At 47.9% G+C, this 22,903-nt stretch overlaps 1 protein-coding gene across 14 annotated transcripts in view; it reads left to right on the forward strand.

Annotated features, from left to right (window-relative positions):
• NOL8 (nucleolar protein 8) overlaps positions 1-22,903 on the forward strand; it is a 602,139-nt gene that overhangs the window by 325,973 nt on the left and 253,263 nt on the right. For all 14 annotated transcript variants that reach the window (XR_012235284.1, XM_073592676.1, XM_073592685.1 and 11 more), the window contains one exon: positions 9,112-9,189. Coding sequence is in view for 13 of the 14 variants with exons in the window: in XM_073592676.1 (XP_073448777.1) it covers positions 9,112-9,189 (78 nt within the window). In the remaining variant the exon portion in view is untranslated. The remainder of the gene's footprint in view (positions 1-9,111; positions 9,190-22,903) is intronic.

Genomic DNA, 22,903 nt, shown 5'->3' on the forward strand with positions numbered 1-22,903 from the left:
AGGAGTCCATATATAAGGGAGTACAATCTGGTCCAGAAGTCCAAGAGATCATGAACAGCAGCAGATGACATGTATGTCCCCAGGCTGTGGTCATACAAGAGCCTGCATCTTTTGTCAGACCAGACTGAACCCAGGTCATCACTCTCTTGTCTTCCTTCCACACTTTGTCTGTGGTAGTGGAGTTGTGGCAGGAGGAGGAGGATGGTCCAACTCACTCAGGTGGGTATTGGGTGTGATTTCGCCCCTCAACCCCTTATTTAAGGTTTGATAAATGAGTTCCTCACACAAGGCGTTGGCGCTCCTGCATGCCCTGCAGTTTAGTGGCAGCCATGCAGGCAGAGGCCTCTTTGTGAGTGGGGAAGGCTCTGAGGGATGCAGAAGCCTCCTGAATCAGCCTGAGTGCTGAATCCTCCACGTTACTCCCCTTCCTTGGTCTTTTGTTTGGAAGGCGGAGGGGAGGGACCTGTCAGGCTCCTTCTGGGCCCGGCCTTCTCCTGGCTGCCACTTAGCCCCGCCTCCTCCTGGCTGCCACTAACACCCGCCGCCTCCTGTGTGCCACATTCCACAGCCTCCTCCTTGCTGAGGTCTTCCTGTGTATGAAAAAGGATTTTTTAGTTTTTTCTTCATCAATCACACACAATTTACATCTCATGACTGTTGCAAATTGAATGTTAACAAATATAACAGACTATCATTCTGAGCCCAGCATTTTTCATTCTTGTCCCAATTATTTTTGCCCACTACTGTCTATTGATATGTGAAACACTTTATTAAATCAGCAATTAGTGATCAATAATAACATCTAGTAAACATCATTTATTTATTGACCAGAAATCTGTAGAAGAATGCTATACCCGACTCTAGCTGGGTTCCTCCACTTACTCCTGGCTGGAAGTCCCAGGTTGGACATCGGAAGCCTCAGCTGGGGTGGAAGATAGGGTGGAAGGAAGAGTGGAAGGTAGGGTTGAGAGGGATTCCCTGACTTCAGTCTGGTCTGACCAAAATCGCAGTCTCTCATGGTACCAGAGCCTGAGGACATAAACTTCATCTGCTGCAGCTCCTGATCTCTGGGAATCCTGGACCTTCTTGTGCTCCCTAAGATAAGTGCTCTTCAGGCCCCCAATTTTGGCTTTTAAATAGGGGATGGTTGCTGTGGGGACCACTGGCATCACCAACTCCAGCAATTTCTCCAGCGCTGCCTGCCTCTTTTGTTTATGATTATAATGTGGATGTTTCACCTGCCACAGACAGGGCAGCTCCCTGTATTTGTCTATGAACACGGGGAGGAAGTTGTGGTCATTGAAGCCATCCATTTTATCTGCAATACACAAGACAAACCCTAATGTCAGGCTAAAGTCTCCTAATCTTGTCCCAATATAGGCCTCAATCTAGAAGGAGTATAGGCCCAAGTTTAAATGTTACCTTCATTATCACGATCGGCGCCTCCGATACTCCTTCCTCCGCTCACAGATCGTACATACTATGCACGCGTGTTATGCTTTATATACACTGCGCATGCGTGAAACTCCGCCCACCCCTGACGTTCTTTCTAGTCTATTCCCCGCCCCTTCTCGTTCAGTGCAGTGGGGGAAGAGCACATGGCGGAGACAGAGCAGGTGCGTGCTAATTACAGCAACGAGGAGGAGGAAAGCCCGGAGCCAGAAACGTCCCGATCCCGGAGGGGACGATTTAAGGCCTCAGATATGTCCTTTGTTGAGATGGTAGAGATGGTCGACATACTGAAAAGGGCCGACTATGTTGGGAAGTATGGACCTTACCTCAACCCCAATGTCAGAAAGGCCAAGATCATGGCGACAGTTGTGAAGAGTCTGCAGAGAAATTTTGGGGTACGAAGATCCAAGGATCAACTCAGGAAGCGGTGGTCGGACCTCAAATTAAGGGAGCACAATCAGTATAGAAGGATCAGGAGAGTGCTGCAAAAAAGTAAGTAGTTGTCCTGTGTTCCTATTCTTTATTTCTATTACGTTCATGCTGCTCCACGTGCTTTTCTTTACTGTTGTACAGTTTAAAATGGCAATTTTCATGTTCATGGGCACATTATTCGTTCATAGGAAACATTGTTCGGCCAATCAAACACCATGTTTTGGCCAGATGCATTTCAATACATTTTTTCTGGCCTACTTCTCTTAAAATAATTTTGTTGTCTAGATGGGTTTGTAACTAGAATGAAATGCAAACTAAATTCTGTGTAAGGAGAGGACACTCAGCAGCTGTTTACACATCTGGAGCACTAGTGTGGGACACAAGAACACCGTTTTTATTAGGGGGCCCCACACAGGTGCTCCAGTGTATACTATAGGGGTGACTCCATCTGTGAAGCTTGTACAAAACAGGTAAGTATTGAAGCTTCACAAAGGACAAGAAAAATGCAACATCTTGGAACTCTGCCAAAACAGACAATTGTACCCCACTTCCAAGCAATGTTTCATATTCCTATTTCTGCCATCAAATATCTGTGTGCTAAGTATACTTATTTTTTTTTTACATAGGGGAGAAAAGACTCGGAGGGCACCACTCAACAGAGGAGAAAACAGACCCCCCACCTCAGGATGAAGTGGAAATGCCACAAAGCCAACAGGAGGAGGACAAGGGAGACGTAGAAATAGTCACCACAACAGGTGAATGTCTGCGACCACAGGCTCAGGTAAGAGATGGATGCCGGCAAATTTATAATACATGGTGTGTTTTTGTTTCTATATTTTTAGGTGATCGTGATATTGTGGAGGAAGGTCCATTTCAGCAGTGAAAGTGCCCAGATCCTGATCGGGGAGATCAAGGGGTGTAATAGGGACTTGGAAAACATCAAGCAAAACATCAATGATGTTCAAAACAAAACGAAGAACATCATTGATGTTTTAGGGAGAGTTTAAAACCCCTCGAAATTCCTAATTTTGTTGGCTTTTTTCCTGGAAATTTTTTTCACATTTTGTAATATCTTCTCTAAAAGCCAAATTTTGAAGATGCACACAGTGTGTCAACATGTGCTATCTGCCATCAGGGGAGATCAATGTATGCATTTTGTGGGTGCAACCCCTTCCTCAATAATAAAGTAGCTGAGAGGAAGGAGTTGAACCCACAAAACCCGTCCATTGATCCCCCATGATGGCAGCTAGCACATGTTGACATTCGGAAATTTGTGTGCATCTTCAAAATTTGGCTTTTCAAGTGGTGACTTCACCACATCTGCTGAACGCAATATCAAACACAGTTTAGAAATACTTATGTCTGATATTGCCTTCAATTTCTACAAAAGTTGAACTTTGTAATTCCAGATTTGTGTATTTCTTGTTGGTTTTAAACATGCCTGTTTTACCTTAAAATGACATTTCTACTTGTATTATTAATGTCACCTACAAATATTTTATACAACAAACATGTTGGTTTGTTTTAAAAACCTTTTATAATTGCACATGTGATTGTGCTTGTATAAAAAATCTTGATAATCAACAATGTGTGGCTTCTTCTTTCAATGCTCCTAAACTTTTTTTGTGTGAAAATTTGTGTTTTCAGTTACAATGGGTGTTATTTCCTAAGGGCAAATCCACTTTGCACTACAAGTGCAGTTTCAGTGCAGTCTCAAATGCACTTGGAGTGCAAAGTGTCTTTGCCTTTAGTAAATAACATCCAACAGTGCTTTTGCATTTTACTGAATCACGCTATTTTCAGGACTGCCCAAATTTCAGTAATGGTCAGCTAAAAGAAAAACAAGCAGTAAATGTAAGCAAATAATTTTTCTGATAAACTTTTTTTTTATTTAAAAAATGTCTGACATTGTCTGGCATATTGATTGCCCCCCTACCCGCAAAGTATTCCATGTATCTTAGACAGACCTCGCGGGCACTCAGGGGGGGCAAGCCAGGACGGCCAGCTTCAAGCGCCGTCAGGGTTGGTTCATTGAGATTCATAACTCCAGCTTCAGGCCCAACTGAGCCAACATAGTTCACAGAATATCTCCTTAAAAAGTTGTGGAGAACACAGCAAGCCAGGATGATGTGATTAAGTTTATACTCCGCCGTGTGTATGGGTGTAAGAAATAGGCGGAACCGGCTGGCCATTATTCCAAACATTACATTTTATGGGGGGGAGATGTTTTGGACTGGTAACCCTCTCCACTTCATTGAGAAATGAATGCCTAAATAATGTGTATTACTTTGGCCAGCCCCTCCTTACTTACACTATTGACAGCCCACTGGACAGGTAAGAAGTGTCATAATACAAAGATAAATACACACTGTACACATTTTAGCACAATTTTAGATTCTGCTATTACCTATCAAGATAATAATAGGATACAAAAACAAAACTTTAAACAGTACCATTTGAAAGTATTTAGGCAGGCCCTTGCACTACATGCTTTGGGGAATTCATCCATAAATATGACCACAAAAGAGGTGGGTATAGTGTGTATGGGTTTGGCAAAGTCAGCAGATAGAGGATTGGTATCAGCTGAGTTAGCAGTGGGGGGAGGGAGGGTTCCAAATGATTTTGGATCCAAACAAAAAAAAAAAAAATGTGGCACTCTGCCTGAATTTCAAACACACATCACAATTTTAGGAGGACATGCTGGGGAGGTAAGTGAAGGCAAATATGTATGAAGGACAAAAAAACCCCTAAAAATCCAGCATGCATGAGGACAAAGGGGACATTCACAGCATATTACAATCATGGTAATTGGGGAATGAGGAAAGAAATACAATACATTATCAAACATTAAATGCAATAAAATGTGATGTTAAAGGATAAAAATCTTACCTTAATATAATCCTTCTGCAGGACCTGGATGATGGCAGAACAGGTCTCCGGGATAATGATTCCCAGAGCCTGGGGGGAGATGCCTGTCGAACTTGAGGTCCTGCAGACTTCTCCCCGTTGCCAAGTACCGCAGGGTGGTGACTAGCCTCTGCTCCGGAGTGATTGCTTGCCTCATGCAGGTATCCTGCCTGCTAATATAGGGGGTCAGCAAAGCCAACAAACGGTGAAATACGGGGTCCGTCATCCGGAGAAAGTTCCTGAAATCCTCAGGATTATTCTCACGGATCTCACGGAGCAAAGGCATGTGACAGAACTGGTCACGCTGGAGCAACCAATTCTTGGTCCATGAACTCCTCCTTGCCCTGTTCATGGACTGGGCTTGTGTCAAAGTAAGAACCCCAACACCAAGCCCCCGCACAGCACGAACTCTATGATGAGTATGTACACACAACATGGCTAGAAAACGGTCCGCTGCTCAGAACGAAGTAACAGAACGCACTGAAGAACAGCAAGGCCTGTGAAGAGCGACCTGAAAATCTGTAACGAACTAACAAGAACACAATGACAAGTCAATGGGAACTCGCTGCACGCACTGAAGAACAGATACAAACCCACAAGCACATACTGAACAGCAGAAATACGATCTGAAAACCATGAGTCTGAAAAGCACGAATTGTCTCTCACCAAACTTTTACTAACACAAGATTAGCAAAAGGAGCCCAAAGGGTGCCGCGCTTAGTACTGAACTGCCCTTTTATAGTCTTGTCGTACATGGTGTACGTGACTGCGTTCTTGGCGTTCGGGAATTCTGACAACTTTGTGCGACCGTGTATGCAAAACAAGTTTGAGCCAACATCCGTTGGAAAAAATAATGGATTTTGTTGTCCGAATGTCCGATCAATGTCCGATCGTGTGTACAGGGCATGAGAGGTTTAAACACCCACCTGCTCCAACTGGAGGCCAGAGAATATATCATGGAGCTCATACAATAGGAGAAGCATCTCTGGCTATAATACAAGCTGTGGCAGGTAAAATAAAATGGAGCTGAGCTTACAATAAGTAACGCAAGGGAATGGCAGATTACGTAAAAAGGGAGAATTTGTACCAACGGCGATAAAGCGTGAGGTTAAAAAAGTTGGACAGAGGTCACAGTTGCAATCAGGTGTGCTGTATCCGGTAAGAAACCGTAAAAGCCAACATTCTCTATCGATCCTTGTAAGGAATCGTGGTTACCAGCCATAGGGGAAGAAATGTCCCAGTTAAAACCGAGTAGTGGTAAAGCTGTAAAATATATTGCAAATAGGGACAACCAGGTAGATCTTCTACACAAAATAGGCAGTCTCATGGGCCAGGGGTTGGCAACCCGTCGACCGCCAACAGGTGACGGGTAGATTGTGAAGACGTCCCACTGTTGCCGACCTGGTCTTTTCCCCAGAGCAGCACACGCACACCCAATGCTAGGCTGCAGAGGCAGCCCCCACCCCTTGCATATGTGTGGTTGCGGGGCATGGAAAGCCTCCCGAATAGCTCGTGTGGGTTTGGGCTCTTCTCTGAAACCTCCTCCCCGATCCAAGGGACTTGAGGGTGATACCATGTGGGAAGGTGAGAGGATTTCCAGGCAGGGATCAATGCCACTGCACTATCCCTCCACCACTCTGCATTAAACTGTGCCCTCCTAACACTCCAGCCTTCCTGACACCACAGCCCTCTTCATACCAGAGAACCATGAACTTCTGACACCACAGGCCTCCCTTTGCCCCATTTCCATGCTCTCCTGACACCATGGCCCTCATTGTGCCCAAGCACAAATGCCCTCCTGACACCACAGTATCATTCCCTTCTGACACCCCAATACCATACCTTCCTGACACCCCAGTCCTCAAGCCCCCCAGTACCATTCTTTCCTGAGCACCCAGTACTAAGCTCTCCTGACACCCCTGTACACTGTGTCCTCTAAGTACCATACTCTCCTGACCCTGCACCGTGCCCCCCTGACCTCTCTGTAACATGCCATCCTGACCCCTGCCATACATATAAATGACCTCTGTACACTGCCCTACATCTTACTGACCCCTGTACAGTGCCCTACATCCTACTGACCTCTGTACAGTGCCCTACATCCTACTGACCTCTGTACAGTGCCCTACATCCTACTGACCTCTGTACACTGCCCTACATCCTACTGACCCCTGTACACACTGCCCTACCACCTACTGACCCCTGTACACTGCCCTACATACTAGCACTGGCCAGAAATCAGAGCAGATAGCTAGGCCTGAAACTAGTCAAAAATCAGCCTGCAGTACCAGATATTCTGCTTTCATGATGAACTTCAGCATCGGACTTGTGTGGGTAACCAATTGCTCCCCAGACATTAAAAATGTTGTGAATGAAAGTGAATGCCGAGTTTCTCACTGAAGCCAGCTTTTAAGGTAGGCTAAGTTTTTATATTTTTATAGTGACATTGGTTTTAGTAGATTTGTCTAGGTTTTCTTCATGCTGTCTTTACTTTTTATTGGGGGCTTGTTAGTTAATTTCTTGAACAAAAAAAAAGGGGTGAATGGGGCGGGGCGCTGCACCCGGGTGATCTTTGTTCTCTTCAATGTTTTCAGGGTGGTTCTCTCAGAAGTTACCTTCCCCTGATACAGACCATATAAGACCATATGAAAACTATAGTTAAACAAACCAGTCCTAGCAAATAAAAAATAAAGTGGGTCAGCCCATATCGGAACAGAATCCAGGCGATACTGTTATTCCGTGAGCGTTGGTTGGGGGTTTTGAGATTGCCGCTGTGGTAAAGAAGAAATCCCTGCCCGTTGACAGGCCGTCATCTGGTGATATAAGTTGCAGAAACTCCAAGCCCAGTTTGGCTTTAGGAACAGTAGAAAAGAAGTACACTTTGCCCTCATAGAGTAATTGGCGCTTAAAGCAGAACCACCATCTGTATTGAATACGGTGTGTTTGCAGAATCTGCACAATAGGCTTATGGTAGCTGTGAAAGATCAGAAAATAGCTGGCATGTGTGGCACTAAAACTCCAAAGAGGACCAGTTATTGGCAGCCTATAAAAGACATTCCCTGGCACAAAAAAGTGTATGTGTACTATACCATCACGTGGGGGGCCTGTCTGGGATGCATCTAGATGCATCCCAGAGCCCTGTGGACTCTATTGAATTTGAGCCACTCGATAGACAGTTCAGGGCCCAGCTCTTGGAATAGCACTGTCACGGTAGCCTGCAAGTCAACTGTTGATTCCGGGAGACCCCACAGGCGCATGTTGGATCTGTAATCCCTATTAGTCCCCAAGTTGAGAAAGGAGAGACACATTATTGTGGTGCAGTTTTTCAGTCTTTCTCCATGGTCATCTATCACTGCTGTAATATCATTATAGCGGTGCTCAATTAAAGATGTCCTCTTACCGACGTCCCAGGTTTCTTTAGTAAGCTTTTAGGTGATCTGCTTGAACATCTTATTCAAGGCTCTGTTCAAGGTGGTTTCAAACTGTGCCATAAGAGCGATATCTGTAGGAACAGGCTGTGAGAAAGAGCTCTCATCCATCAGATAATCGGAGGCATCGCCTGTGTCTCCTGTGTCTCGTGTGTCTGCTTCTGCTGGGACTGCCACCTCCACCATCTTGCGAGTGGCTCTGCCCAGGTCCTCCCGCAGTGTAGATTGTCCTGGTTTAGCCTTCATCTGCAGTGTAGGATGCACAATGACCACTCAGAAGTGGTCCAGGTGTGGTCACAATCTCCTTGGAGCACACAGCAGGTAAGAAGCCCAGGGTTATCAACCGATGCAGCTGCTTGTGTTCTGGTCCAATGCAGAGCTGCTCAGGCAGTGTCAGTGCTCAGCAGCAGTGTACATGTGCCCCCCATTAAGGAGTTGCTTTAAGTTTTTTCAGGATATATTAGACAATACTGACAAGTGAAGCAAGACGTGATTCAAAGCAGCTAAACAATTGCATGTTGAGAGATGGTTTTCTGACTTTGCTAAGGTTTTGGAACAAAGTACTCATTTGTTTACCTCCTAGTACAACTTTAGAAGCGTACAGAGCATTGCTTTATTGCCTCTAGCCAAGCTGAGCCAAAACTAAGGTGGTCAATCACCTGTTGTTTACTCCGGGGGGGTGGAGCAATCTCCTGGGATTGCCTGGTTGTTGACTCCGCAAATAGGGGAGGAAATAGTGGAGGAAAGATAAAACCAGACAGGATTCATGCGAAGTGCTAAAGATTGAGTCAAGTATACATTATAGAGGGGGGGTGTTTGTTTTTCATTTCAGCAGTCTGCCACCTCCTCAATTTCCTATATTCTAATTTTTAAACTTTTTTTTTTTTTTAAGAGATCTGAATTCCCTTCATTTTGATCCGGAAAAAAAGGACCATGCAACATTTGAAACAAAAGCAGAAGAGAGAGAAAGGTAATTTACACTGACAGTATAAATTTAATATATATTTGTGGTTCTGTTGTGCATGATACCTACAGTCAGGGCTGCCATCAGGGGGTGATAGCCAATATAACTGTAAGGGGCCCAAGCATCTGGAGGGGCCCGGCACGGACAGGAGAAGGCAGGAGCGGGCGAAGGGGAGCTGTGTTATGAAATATAGAAACAATCTCGTCAGTTTCTGCTGCTCTGCGTCATTGAGCTCAGACATCGAGCTCTTTACTGCCACCTCTGGCTACTATGTGCATGTGCACCCCTCGTGTGAGCTGCCTGTACTGTGATCAGCTGCAGCTCTTCTGTATGTCAGTAGCATGTCAGCTTTGTAGAATCAAGAGCTGGAACTAGGTAGGAAGACCTCATTTACAAGTAGGGGCTCTGTTTGTGTACAGGGAGGGGCCAGAGCTTTGCGTGTTTACAGATGTGTGAATATGGGGGGCTGACCTATATACAGGAGTGAGGGGGGCTGACCTATATACAGGAGTGAGGGGGGCTGACCTATATACAGGAGTGAGGGGGGCTGACCTATGTACAGGAGTGAGGGGGGCTGACCTATGTACAGGAGTGAGGGGGGCTGACCTATGTACAGGAGTGAGGGGGGCTGACCTATGTACAGGAGTGAGGGGGGCTGACCTATGTACAGGAGTGAGGGGGGCTGACCTATGTACAGGAGTGAGGGGGGCTGACCTATGTACAGGAGTGAGGGGGGCTGACCTATGTACAGGAGTGAGGGGGGCTGACCTATGTACAGGAGTGAGGGGGGCTGACCTATGTACAGGAGTGAGGGGGGCTGACCTATGTACAGGAGTGAGGGGGGCTGACCTATGTACAGGAGTGAGGGGGGCTGACCTATGTACAGGAGTGAGGGGGGCTGACCTATGTACAGGAGTGAGGGGGGCTGACCTATGTACAGGAGTGAGGGGGGCTGACCTATGTACAGGAGTGAGGGGGGCTGACCTATGTACAGGAGTGAGGGGGGCTGACCTATGTACAGGAGTGAGGGGGGCTGACCTATGTACAGGAGTGAGGGGGGCTGACCTATGTACAGGAGTGAGGGGGGCTGACCTATGTACAGGAGTGAGGGGGGCTGACCTATGTACAGGAGTGAGGGGGGCTGACCTATGTACAGGAGTGAGGGGGGCTGACCTATGTACAGGAGTGAGGGGGGCTGACCTATGTACAGGAGTGAGGGGGGCTGACCTATGTACAGGAGTGAGGGGGGCTGACCTATGTACAGGAGTGAGGGGGGCTGACCTATGTACAGGAGTGAGGGGGGCTGACCTATGTACAGGAGTGAGGGGGGCTGACCTATGTACAGGAGTGAGGGGGGCTGACCTATGTACAGGAGTGAGGGGGGCTGACCTATGTACAGGAGTGAGGGGGGCTGACCTATGTACAGGAGTGAGGGGGGCTGACCTATGTACAGGAGTGAGGGGGGCTGACCTATGTACAGGAGTGAGGGGGGCTGACCTATGTACAGGAGTGAGGGGGGCTGACCTATGTACAGGAGTGAGGGGGGCTGACCTATGTACAGGAGTGAGGGGGGCTGACCTATGTACAGGAGTGAGGGGGGCTGACCTATGTACAGGAGTGAGGGGGGCTGACCTATGTACAGGAGTGAGGGGGGCTGACCTATGTACAGGAGTGAGGGGGGCTGACCTATGTACAGGAGTGAGGGGGGCTGACCTATGTACAGGAGTGAGGGGGGCTGACCTATGTACAGGAGTGAGGGGGGCTGACCTATGTACAGGAGTGAGGGGGGCTGACCTATGTACAGGAGTGAGGGGGGCTGACCTATGTACAGGAGTGAGGGGGGCTGACCTATGTACAGGAGTGAGGGGGGCTGACCTATGTACAGGAGTGAGGGGGGCTGACCTATGTACAGGAGTGAGGGGGGCTGACCTATGTACAGGAGTGAGGGGGGCTGACCTATGTACAGGAGTGAGGGGGGCTGACCTATGTACAGGAGTGAGGGGGGCTGACCTATGTACAGGAGTGAGGGGGGCTGACCTATGTACAGGAGTGAGGGGGGCTGACCTATGTACAGGAGTGAGGGGGGCTGACCTATGTACAGGAGTGAGGGGGGCTGACCTATGTACAGGAGTGAGGGGGGCTGACCTATGTACAGGAGTGAGGGGGGCTGACCTATGTACAGGAGTGAGGGGGGCTGACCTATGTACAGGAGTGAGGGGGGCTGACCTATGTACAGGAGTGAGGGGGGCTGACCTATGTACAGGAGTGAGGGGGGCTGACCTATGTACAGGAGTGAGGGGGGCTGACCTATGTACAGGAGTGAGGGGGGCTGACCTATGTACAGGAGTGAGGGGGGCTGACCTATGTACAGGAGTGAGGGGGGCTGACCTATGTACAGGAGTGAGGGGGGCTGACCTATGTACAGGAGTGAGGGGGGCTGACCTATGTACAGGAGTGAGGGGGGCTGACCTATGTACAGGAGTGAGGGGGGCTGACCTATGTACAGGAGTGAGGGGGGCTGACCTATGTACAGGAGTGAGGGGGGCTGACCTATGTACAGGAGTGAGGGGGGCTGACCTATGTACAGGAGTGAGGGGGGCTGACCTATGTACAGGAGTGAGGGGGGCTGACCTATGTACAGGAGTGAGGGGGGCTGACCTATGTACAGGAGTGAGGGGGGCTGACCTATGTACAGGAGTGAGGGGGGCTGACCTATGTACAGGAGTGAGGGGGGCTGACCTATGTACAGGAGTGAGGGGGGCTGACCTATGTACAGGAGTGAGGGGGGCTGACCTATGTACAGGAGTGAGGGGGGCTGACCTATGTACAGGAGTGAGGGGGGCTGACCTATGTACAGGAGTGAGGGGGGCTGACCTATGTACAGGAGTGAGGGGGGCTGACCTATGTACAGGAGTGAGGGGGGCTGACCTATGTACAGGAGTGAGGGGGGCTGACCTATGTACAGGAGTGAGGGGGGCTGACCTATGTACAGGAGTGAGGGGGGCTGACCTATGTACAGGAGTGAGGGGGGCTGACCTATGTACAGGAGTGAGGGGGGCTGACCTATGTACAGGAGTGAGGGGGGCTGACCTATGTACAGGAGTGAGGGGGGCTGACCTATGTACAGGAGTGAGGGGGGCTGACCTATGTACAGGAGTGAGGGGGGCTGACCTATGTACAGGAGTGAGGGGGGCTGACCTATGTACAGGAGTGAGGGGGGCTGACCTATGTACAGGAGTGAGGGGGGCTGACCTATGTACAGGAGTGAGGGGGGCTGACCTATGTACAGGAGTGAGGGGGGCTGACCTATGTACAGGAGTGAGGGGGGCTGACCTATGTACAGGAGTGAGGGGGGCTGACCTATGTACAGGAGTGAGGGGGGCTGACCTATGTACAGGAGTGAGGGGGGCTGACCTATGTACAGGAGTGAGGGGGGCTGACCTATGTACAGGAGTGAGGGGGGCTGACCTATGTACAGGAGTGAGGGGGGCTGACCTATGTACAGGAGTGAGGGGGGCTGACCTATGTACAGGAGTGAGGGGGGCTGACCTATGTACAGGAGTGAGGGGGGCTGACCTATGTACAGGAGTGAGGGGGGCTGACCTATGTACAGGAGTGAGGGGGGCTGACCTATGTACAGGAGTGAGGGGGGCTGACCTATGTACAGGAGTGAGGGGGGCTGACCTATGTACAGGAGTGAGGGGGGCTGACCTATGTACAGGAGTGAGGGGGGCTGACCTATGTACAGGAGTGAGGGGGGCTGACCTATGTACAGGAGTGAGGGGGGCTGACCTATGTACAGGAGTGAGGGGGGCTGACCTATGTACAGGAGTGAGGGGGGCTGACCTATGTACAGGAGTGAGGGGGGCTGACCTATGTACAGGAGTGAGGGGGGCTGACCTATGTACAGGAGTGAGGGGGGCTGACCTATGTACAGGAGTGAGGGGGGCTGACCTATGTACAGGAGTGAGGGGGGCTGACCTATGTACAGGAGTGAGGGGGGCTGACCTATGTACAGGAGTGAGGGGGGCTGACCTATGTACAGGAGTGAGGGGGGCTGACCTATGTACAGGAGTGAGGGGGGCTGACCTATGTACAGGAGTGAGGGGGGCTGACCTATGTACAGGAGTGAGGGGGGCTGACCTATGTACAGGAGTGAGGGGGGCTGACCTATGTACAGGAGTGAGGGGGGCTGACCTATGTACAGGAGTGAGGGGGGCTGACCTATGTACAGGAGTGAGGGGGGCTGACCTATGTACAGGAGTGAGGGGGGCTGACCTATGTACAGGAGTGAGGGGGGCTGACCTATGTACAGGAGTGAGGGGGGCTGACCTATGTACAGGAGTGAGGGGGGCTGACCTATGTACAGGAGTGAGGGGGGCTGACCTATGTACAGGAGTGAGGGGGGCTGACCTATGTACAGGAGTGAGGGGGGCTGACCTATGTACAGGAGTGAGGGGGGCTGACCTATGTACAGGAGTGAGGGGGGCTGACCTATGTACAGGAGTGAGGGGGGCTGACCTATGTACAGGAGTGAGGGGGGCTGACCTATGTACAGGAGTGAGGGGGGCTGACCTATGTACAGGAGTGAGGGGGGCTGACCTATGTACAGGAGTGAGGGGGGCTGACCTATGTACAGGAGTGAGGGGGGCTGACCTATGTACAGGAGTGAGGGGGGCTGACCTATGTACAGGAGTGAGGGGGGCTGACCTATGTACAGGAGTGAGGGGGGCTGACCTATGTACAGGAGTGAGGGGGGCTGACCTATGTACAGGAGTGAGGGGGGCTGACCTATGTACAGGAGTGAGGGGGGCTGACCTATGTACAGGAGTGAGGGGGGCTGACCTATGTACAGGAGTGAGGGGGGCTGACCTATGTACAGGAGTGAGGGGGGCTGACCTATGTACAGGAGTGAGGGGGGCTGACCTATGTACAGGAGTGAGGGGGGCTGACCTATGTACAGGAGTGAGGGGGGCTGACCTATGTACAGGAGTGAGGGGGGCTGACCTATGTACAGGAGTGAGGGGGGCTGACCTATGTACAGGAGTGAGGGGGGCTGACCTATGTACAGGAGTGAGGGGGGCTGACCTATGTACAGGAGTGAGGGGGGCTGACCTATGTACAGGAGTGAGGGGGGCTGACCTATGTACAGGAGTGAGGGGGGCTGACCTATGTACAGGAGTGAGGGGGGCTGACCTATGTACAGGAGTGAGGGGGGCTGACCTATGTACAGGAGTGAGGGGGGCTGACCTATGTACAGGAGTGAGGGGGGCTGACCTATGTACAGATGTGAAGGGGGGCTGACATATACAGATGTGAAGAAGGGCTGACAATATATACAGGTGTGCTGACATATATAGGTGTGAGAGGGGGTGCTTACATATATGCAGGTGTGAGGAGGGGTGTTGAGTGCGTACAGGTGAGGGGGTGCTGAGTGCGTACGGTTGTGGGGGGGGGGGATGCTGAGTGCGTACAGGTGTGAAGGGGGCTGAGTTCCCTCAGAGCCCAGGGCCCTTCCCTCTTGGTGTCAAGTTGTTCACTTTAAGGTCATCACAGAGGACAAGGGGGCATTCTTTACATTAAGAGGAAAAAAGATTTAATCTGCAAATACGGAAAGGTTTCTTCGCGTAAGAGCTATGAAAATGTGGAATAGACTCCCTCCAGAGGTGGTTCTGGCCAGCTCAGTAGATTGCTTTAAAAAAGGCCTGAATTATTTTCTAAATGTACATAATATAACTGGGTACTGACATTTTTATAGGTAAAGTTAATCCAGGCAAAATCCGATTGCCTCTCGGGGGACCAGGAAGGATTTTTTTCCCCTGCTGTACCAAATTGGTGCATACTTTGCTGGGGTTTTTCGCCTTCCTCTGGATCAACTGTGGATGGATTGTGTATATGAGATTGTATTTTTATTTATTTTTTTGGTTGAACTAGATGGACTTGTCTTTTTTTCAACCTGACTAACTATGTAACTAGGACAAAGGATGAGGTGTAGGAATTGGGTGGAAATAGGTCTGAACTGGGGGGTATTGGCAGGGGTGGCAGAGGGATGAGATGAGGAGGATGAATAGAAATGGGTGCAGCAGATGAAGGGGCAATAATATGGGCAGCCCTGGAAAGGGGCACCCAGGTGTGGGGGGAGATGGTGGGGCAGCAGGCTGGGCAGAAACTCTAGAGAGGAGCTGGCAGAGGAAGAAAAGGAGTTTGAGATGTGCAGAGAGCTGATCCTGGCCCCACCCCGACATCTCAGGGGCCCCCCACACACCAGGACCCCCACCCTCTCAGGCACACACCGAGCACTGCAACTGGCATCAGTGAGAGGCCCCACAGAGCCGAAACAGGAAGCAGAGTTGGCTCACCATGGAGAGCTCAAGCTTGTGTTTGGGGGTGGAGGATCGGGAAGAGGGGGCTGGCTGATGGCTGCAGGTGCTGTGTCCGTGCTGGTTTCAGATCAGGGACAGCAAGGGGGCTCTGCACGGAGGGCGCTCTGCAAAGTCTGAATGTGCTGCAGACCCTGTGCTCAGCAATCCTATTGGGGAGCCCCCACTCTTCCTGGGGCCCCTTACTCCCGCTGCATCTCCCTTTCCTGTGGTCTTGGGCCCCCCCCCAAGAATTCCAGGTCTGGTCGCAACTGTGGCCTTTGCGACTCTGGTAGTTCCACCACTGTTGTTGCCATTAGATAGTTATAACTTATAGTTTCAAGATAAAAAAGTAAAAAAGCACATCTTGGTCTAACTAAAGATAAACTTGATTGAATTTGAGTGTTAATTCTCAAATATAGTCAGCAGGTTCCGATGATCCTTTATCTATAGTTTGTTTTTGTTTTTTTGTTTTTTGATCAAATGACTATTTTTGGGGAATCTGCCTTTTTTTCTGACACTATGTAGTTTGAGACATTCGTGATATGTTTGTAATAAAATGTTCTGGCTTGTCCCTCTTACTCAAAAACATGCCAATATAGGTGCCCCCTGTGAGGAGGTTATGGTGGCTTGCTAGTTTTACAAAAGCCACATTTACCCAAACTTGCCACATGGACTCGAGTTCAGTTAAGTCCAGTAGTTTAATACAGGATTTCAGCATACACAAGATGTTTGGTTTCCTTGCAGGTCTACTGTATTCTAACATTAGCATAAAAGTATCCTAAAAAAGCACAGTTGAGCATAATGGCTGTACTATACATTTTATTTGTGCAGAATAGCAGTCAATCAACATAAGGATAAGAATATTTTGATTATTCTTCCAAAAACATTTTCTAAATGAATTAAAAAAGGTGCTTAGGTCCCGGTGAATAATAATAATAAAATCAAGACAAAAATAAAAATGTAAAGATAAATATGTGAAGATAAAAATATTAAATATACACCTATCTGTTCAATGTGAGCAACAGCTACAGATATAAAACATCAGGATGCTCAAGAGGATTCTAATATCGATCATATTATGTGGTATTATCAATCTCAAACTGAGGCGATGCTCAGAAATGAAATACTGAGTGCAGGTTCACACCAGAAAGCGGTGCGAGAAAGGTGCTTTCTATGCACATTTCCCGTAGCATGGTCAAAAAGCACTGCCTTTGTAAACGCCGGCGGGGTCAATATATTCTTACTGACATCCCAAATGCAGTGCGATTTCAGCCTATTTGAATGAATGGGCTGAAAATTGCACTGCACTGAATTGTACAGGAATCGCACAGGAAGACAGACCCCATGCAATCCTGGCCAGAATAATGAACTGGCCCTAATAATTAGTTTCAATAATTCAGGGGGATGCAGAGTGCGTCAATCTCGCAGCATCCAGGAAAAGCTGTTTTTTAGCCTGGTGGTTCTAGTTCTAATGCTGTGCAACCTTCAACCTGAAGGGAAGGAGACAAACCATATGCAGGATGGAAAAGTCCCTCATATTATTGGTTACGAGGAGCATCGTCCTACCCCTGATGATGTAAATATTATTGTTGGTGGGCAGATTGCTGCCTGTAATCTTCCAGGCGGTCTTCGCTTGTCGTGCCAGTTTATCTGCAGTAGAGCAATTACTATACCAAATGGTAGTACAAGAAGTAAGGATGCTTTTCCCCACACATCTATAAAACGAGATAAGGATTAAAGTACCAAGGCCAGCACACTTCAATTCTCTCAAAAAGCAGAGGTGTTGATAGGCTTTCTTAACTATGCTGAGTTGCATTAGTGCTCCAGGTGGGGTTATCAGAAATATGCACCCCCCACATATTTAGAACAAGGAGCAGTCTCAACAGCTTCACCCCAGATGGAAAGTACATGCAGTGGTGATGATCCTACTAAAGTCAACCATCATTACCTTTGTAACATATAGTAAATATTGCAATACATTTGTATGAGTAAAGGCAAAACATTCTTATCTTGATCGTACTGTACAGACCATGGGTATATTCATAAACCTAGGGTTATATGCAGGCTACTTTCAGGTGATTAGACACTGGCAAAAAACTTGCTAGGGCCACCCCCTAGATTGTACCCGTATAACCCTGCCCACTCACTGAGACTCAAGTTTTTTGCCAATGTCCTTGGGTGGTTGACCTGTTCTCCACTATAGAAGTATTTTTCCTTTTTAACTACCGTATTCATCGGCGTATAACACGCACAGGCCTATAACGCGCACATTCATTTTAAGAAGGAAGTTTCAGAAAAAAAAACTTTAATTTTATATAAGGAACTTTGGGTCAGTGCCCATCTGCAGCCTCACAAGTGCCATCAATGCAGCGTCATCAGTCCACATCAATGCAGCCTCATCAGTCCACATCAATGCAGCAGCCTCGCCATTGCCATCAATGCAGCAGCCTCGCCATTGCCATCAATGCAGCAGCCTCGCCATTGCCATCAATGCAGCAGCCTCGCCATTGCCATCAATGCAGCAGCCTCGCCATTGCCATCAATGCAGCAGCCTCGCCATTGCCATCAATGCAGCAGCCTCGCCATTGCCATCAATGCAGCAGCCTCGCCATTGCCATCAATGCAGCAGCCTCGCCATTGCCATCAATGCAGCAGCCTCGCCATTGCCATCAATGCAGCAGCCTCGCCATTGCCATCACTGCAGCCTGATCGATGCCCTTCTGCAGTTTAGAGGGGACAGGGAGCGGGGCGGAACGAGCGCCGACAGATTACATACAGTGAGAATCTTCTATGATGGACAGAACAGTGGTCCAATGGTGGCCCAGGAGAGAGGACTTCCTATTACAGAGGCCGCTAAGTAAACAGGAGATTCTCACTGTATGTAATCTGATGGTGCTCATCCCGCCCCCCTCCCTGTCCCAGGCAGCTGAAATTGAAGTATTGGCGTATAACATGCACATGCTATTTGCAACCGATTTTAATGGTGAAAAAGTGAGTGTTATACGCCAATAAATACAGTACTCAGTTTTGTTTCTCTGAAGCTTCTATCAAGTTTTGACTGCTTATTGCTTTGAGCTATCTAGCCGTTTCTGAAGCAGGTACCCTCGATGTGTACCTTTGAGACATTACTATGTGAGTGGGCACGTAATAGCGCAGAACTCCATAGTGTAGTATAATGCGCAGAAAGCATTTTTTAGATGGATAAAATTGTACTCCCAAAAAAATGGCATGTGCTAGGCATAACAGTTTGGGTTGCCTGGAAGCAGAGAGTGATGAAGTATGAACCAAGACCCCTTCCTTGGCTGGGGATGAAGCGTGTTTCAGCATGTAAACATAAAAATGAACAGTTAAACTAGCACATGTGGCCAAATTGCCCACGAACAGTAAGAACCATGAATGTGGCTTGAGTAGGTTGACTTTCTACTAAGATGATACTCATGATTTCCTTTATGTATATATGTGTGTAGGGGTGTGTGTGTATGTATGTACAGTAAAACCTTGGTTTGAGAGTAACTTGGTTTAAGAGCGTTTTGCAAGACAAGCAAAATGTTTTAATAAATTTTGCCTTGATATACAAGCAATGTCTTGATATAAGAGTAGCGTCATGTCACAGCTGAGTATAAAAAAGAAGAGAGGAGCCTCGAAGTGTAGCAATATGGTTACATTTAATGAAGGTACCACATTTAACAACTTATTGCTACACTTAGAGGTGCCTCTCTTCTCTTTTATACCCTGTAAAAACAAATGCTTTGAAATACAAGTGCTTTGGATTACAAGCATGTTTCTGGAACAAACTATGCTCGCAAACCAAGGTTTTAATTAATATATATGTGTGTATATATGTGTGTGTATGTGTGTGTGTGTGTGTATATATATATATACACAGTATCTCACAAAAGTGAGCACACCCCTCACATTTTTGTAAATATTTTATTCTATCTTTTCATGTGACAACACTAAAGAGGATTGACACTCAAAAGTGAGTACAGTGAGTACACCCCTAAGTGTAAATATCCATATTGGGCCCAATTAGCCATTTTCCCTCCCTGGTGTCATGTGACTCGTCAGTTTTACAAGGTCTCAGGTGTTAATGGGGAGCAGGGGTGGTAAATTTGGTGTAATTGCTCTCACTCTCTCAAACTGGTCACTGGAAGTTCAACATGGCATCTCATGGCAAAGAACTCTCTGAGGATCTGAAAAAAAGAATTGTTGGTCTACATAAAGATGGCCTAGGCCATAGGAAGATTGCCAAGACCCTAAAACTGAGCTGCAGCACGGTGACCAAGACCATACAGTGGCTTAACAGGACAGGTTCCACTCAGAACAGGCCTCGCCATGGTCGACCAAAGAAGTTAAGTGCATGTGCTCAGTGTCCAATCCAGAGGTTGTTTTTGGGAAATAGACGTATGAGTGCTGCCAGCATTGCTGCAGAAGTTGAAAGGTTGGGGGGGTCAGCACACTGCATCTAATTGGTCTGCATGGCTGTCGTCCCAGAAGGAAGCCTCTTCTAAAGAAGATGCACAAGAAAGCCTGCAAACAGTTTGCTGAAGACAAGCAGACTAAGGACCTGGATTACTGGAACCATGTCCTGTGGTCTGATGAGACCAAGATAAACTTATTTGGTTCAGATGGTGTCAAGCGTGTGTGGCGGCAACCAGGTGAGGAGTACAAAGACAAGTGTGTCTTGCCTACAGTCAAGCATGGTGGTGGGAGTGTCATGGTCTGGGGCTGCATGAGTGCTGCCGGCACTGGGAGCTACAGTTCATTGAGGGAACTATGAATGCCAACATGTATTGTGACATACTGAAGCAGAGCATGTTCCCTTCCCTCCAGAGACTGGGCCGCAGGGCAGTGTTCCAACATAACGACCCCAAACACACCTCCAAGACGACCACTGCCTTGCTAAAGAAGCTGAGGGTAAAGGTGATGGACTGGCCTAGCATGTCTCCAGACCTAAACCCTATTGAGCATCTGTGGGGCATCCTCAAATGGAAGGTGGAGGAGCACAAGGTCTCTAACATTCACCAGCTCCGTGATGTCGTCCTGGAGGAGTGGAAGAGGACTCCAGCGGCAAGCTGTGAAGAGGGTTAAGGCAGTGCTGTAAAATAATGGAGGCCACATAAAATATTGACACTTTTTGGCCCAATTTGGACATTTTCACTTAGGGATTTACTCACTTTTGTTGCCAGCGGTTTAGACACTAATGGCTGTGTTGAGTTATTTTGAGGGGACAGCAAATTTACACTGTTGTACAAGCTGCACACTCACTACTTTACATTGTAGCAAAGTGTCATTTCTTCAGTGTTGTCGCATGAAAAGATAGAATAAAATATTTACAAAAATGTGAGGGGTGTACTCACTTTTGTGAGATACTATGTATATACATAATAAGGCTGGCCGGAGGCTAGCCTGTATTTGTGGGAGGAGTCTGAGGGGTATTTATCCCTCCTCCTCTTGCTGATCCTGCGTCGGCTCGTATTCTGGTTTGGCGCAGCCGACGCACATCTCTTCTGGTTCCCTGCAGAGCAGCGGTCAGTTTCAGCAGTTGTGGCGGTTCCTCTCCCATTGCTCATGCTGGGCACCATTGGGGGGACCGCCCGCCCATCTACCGTTCACCCCGGTGTTTATCCGGCATCGAGGGGGCCGCCCGCCTGTCCGCCATTCATCCCACTGTTATCCGGCATCGAGGGGGTCGCCCACCCGATTCTCCCGGTGCACCATTTGAGGGCGGGTCGGCCCCTCCAGGAGAAGCAACTCTAAAGGAAAAGAAAGGCGCCTTTAAGTGCAGTATGTAAAATGTAATAGAGTGCACAAAGGGTTAAAAGCACTTACAAGATTGTTGAGTTAAAAGACATACATGATAAAATCAGGAGTCCTCATCTGTGGCATGTGTCCATGTTTATGTATATTATTCAAAAGATTTGAACGGGCATGCACCTCTGCCAATACACAATGGTGGGATAGGTACTTTTTAGAAAAATACCATTCCACGCATATTTCACCCCGAGGCCTACGCATATTAAAGGACTGTTCATTTCTAGACCAACCACACGAGAAGGAATGGCTTTCGATTGCTGAATTCTGTACACAAAAGTGGATCAGTATTATTATCGAACAGAGAACTATTAAATATGATGCAGCAGTACATTTAGTACAAATCCTCTCTGACGATATTTTAAAGCTCACCAATACACTTCCTGACAGATGGCTCAACACCCTCAAACAAAACACCAAACATCAAGAGGACATCCTCATTCGTACCAAACTAAGGAAATTCAAAAGAGATATAGATGATTATAATCATAATAAAGTTTTTACGTGGAAACGCAAAAACGAGAACAGTATACCCTCATTATTGCATATTGACCCCTGGGTGGTCACTATTACCTCTAATCGTCAGGAACAACCCACCATCAATAGACCTAGACCCTCCAATAACAACCAGAACAATACCACTACTATAGATACAAGTAGTGTATCCAGAAGGAATAACACCACCACAGGCATCAGTGGAGTATCTAATACTACTGACACCCGCAAAGTTCCAATTACTAAACAGAATAGTAATACCAGCCATAACCACCCTGCAAGAATCCATCTACCACACTAGAATCAAATAGTACAGTCTCCCCATCTACCTCACACCAGACTATCCCAAATTTCCATACGAGTATGTCACACACATCTCATAACCCTACCTCCAGCAATTCCACTATTCCATCCACTCCCAGCTCCAGGGGCACCATTGACTATTCCACTGTAACTGGTGCTCAACTTACTTCAGACGCAGCACTACCTGCGGTCTCTTTTTTAGGGCCCAGCCTCTTCCCCACCAGGCCGTCAAAAAGAAAATACACCGAAGAGGTTGTAGGGGACGAGGAGGAAAACATAAACCCAAGCCCACACAGCAGAAAACAACGCCTACGGTGAAGATTTTCAACTCATCTTCACACACACTCACAACGCAGGAAACTATCTTACTCACACGAGGACTTACTTTCGCACCAACTAATTTGCCTAACGCCTTCCAGTTGTTCAAAGATTTGAACAAGTTTATCCGAGACCTTACCCTCAAAAGATTTTATAATATAAAAGCAGCTAAAGATGCATCTATCATTTCAATCGACACAACCTCCCCCTCTTCAGCCTATAGCATCATCCTAGACGAAAAAATAGCCTTGGATATATTAGAAGAATTATATCACGAAGGAACTGGATCGTTCCTTAACCCTGATAATCCTGAATCAGATGCCCTTTTATATACCCAACATCTAAATTGTTCTCCTGCAGTTAAACACACCAATTTTCATCCCCTGTCTAATTTTTATCCCACACAATCTAAAGGCCCATGCCTTGAA

Source organism: Aquarana catesbeiana, linkage group LG07, assembly GCF_042186555.1.
Source record: "Aquarana catesbeiana isolate 2022-GZ linkage group LG07, ASM4218655v1, whole genome shotgun sequence".
NCBI lineage: Eukaryota > Metazoa > Chordata > Amphibia > Anura > Ranidae > Aquarana > Aquarana catesbeiana.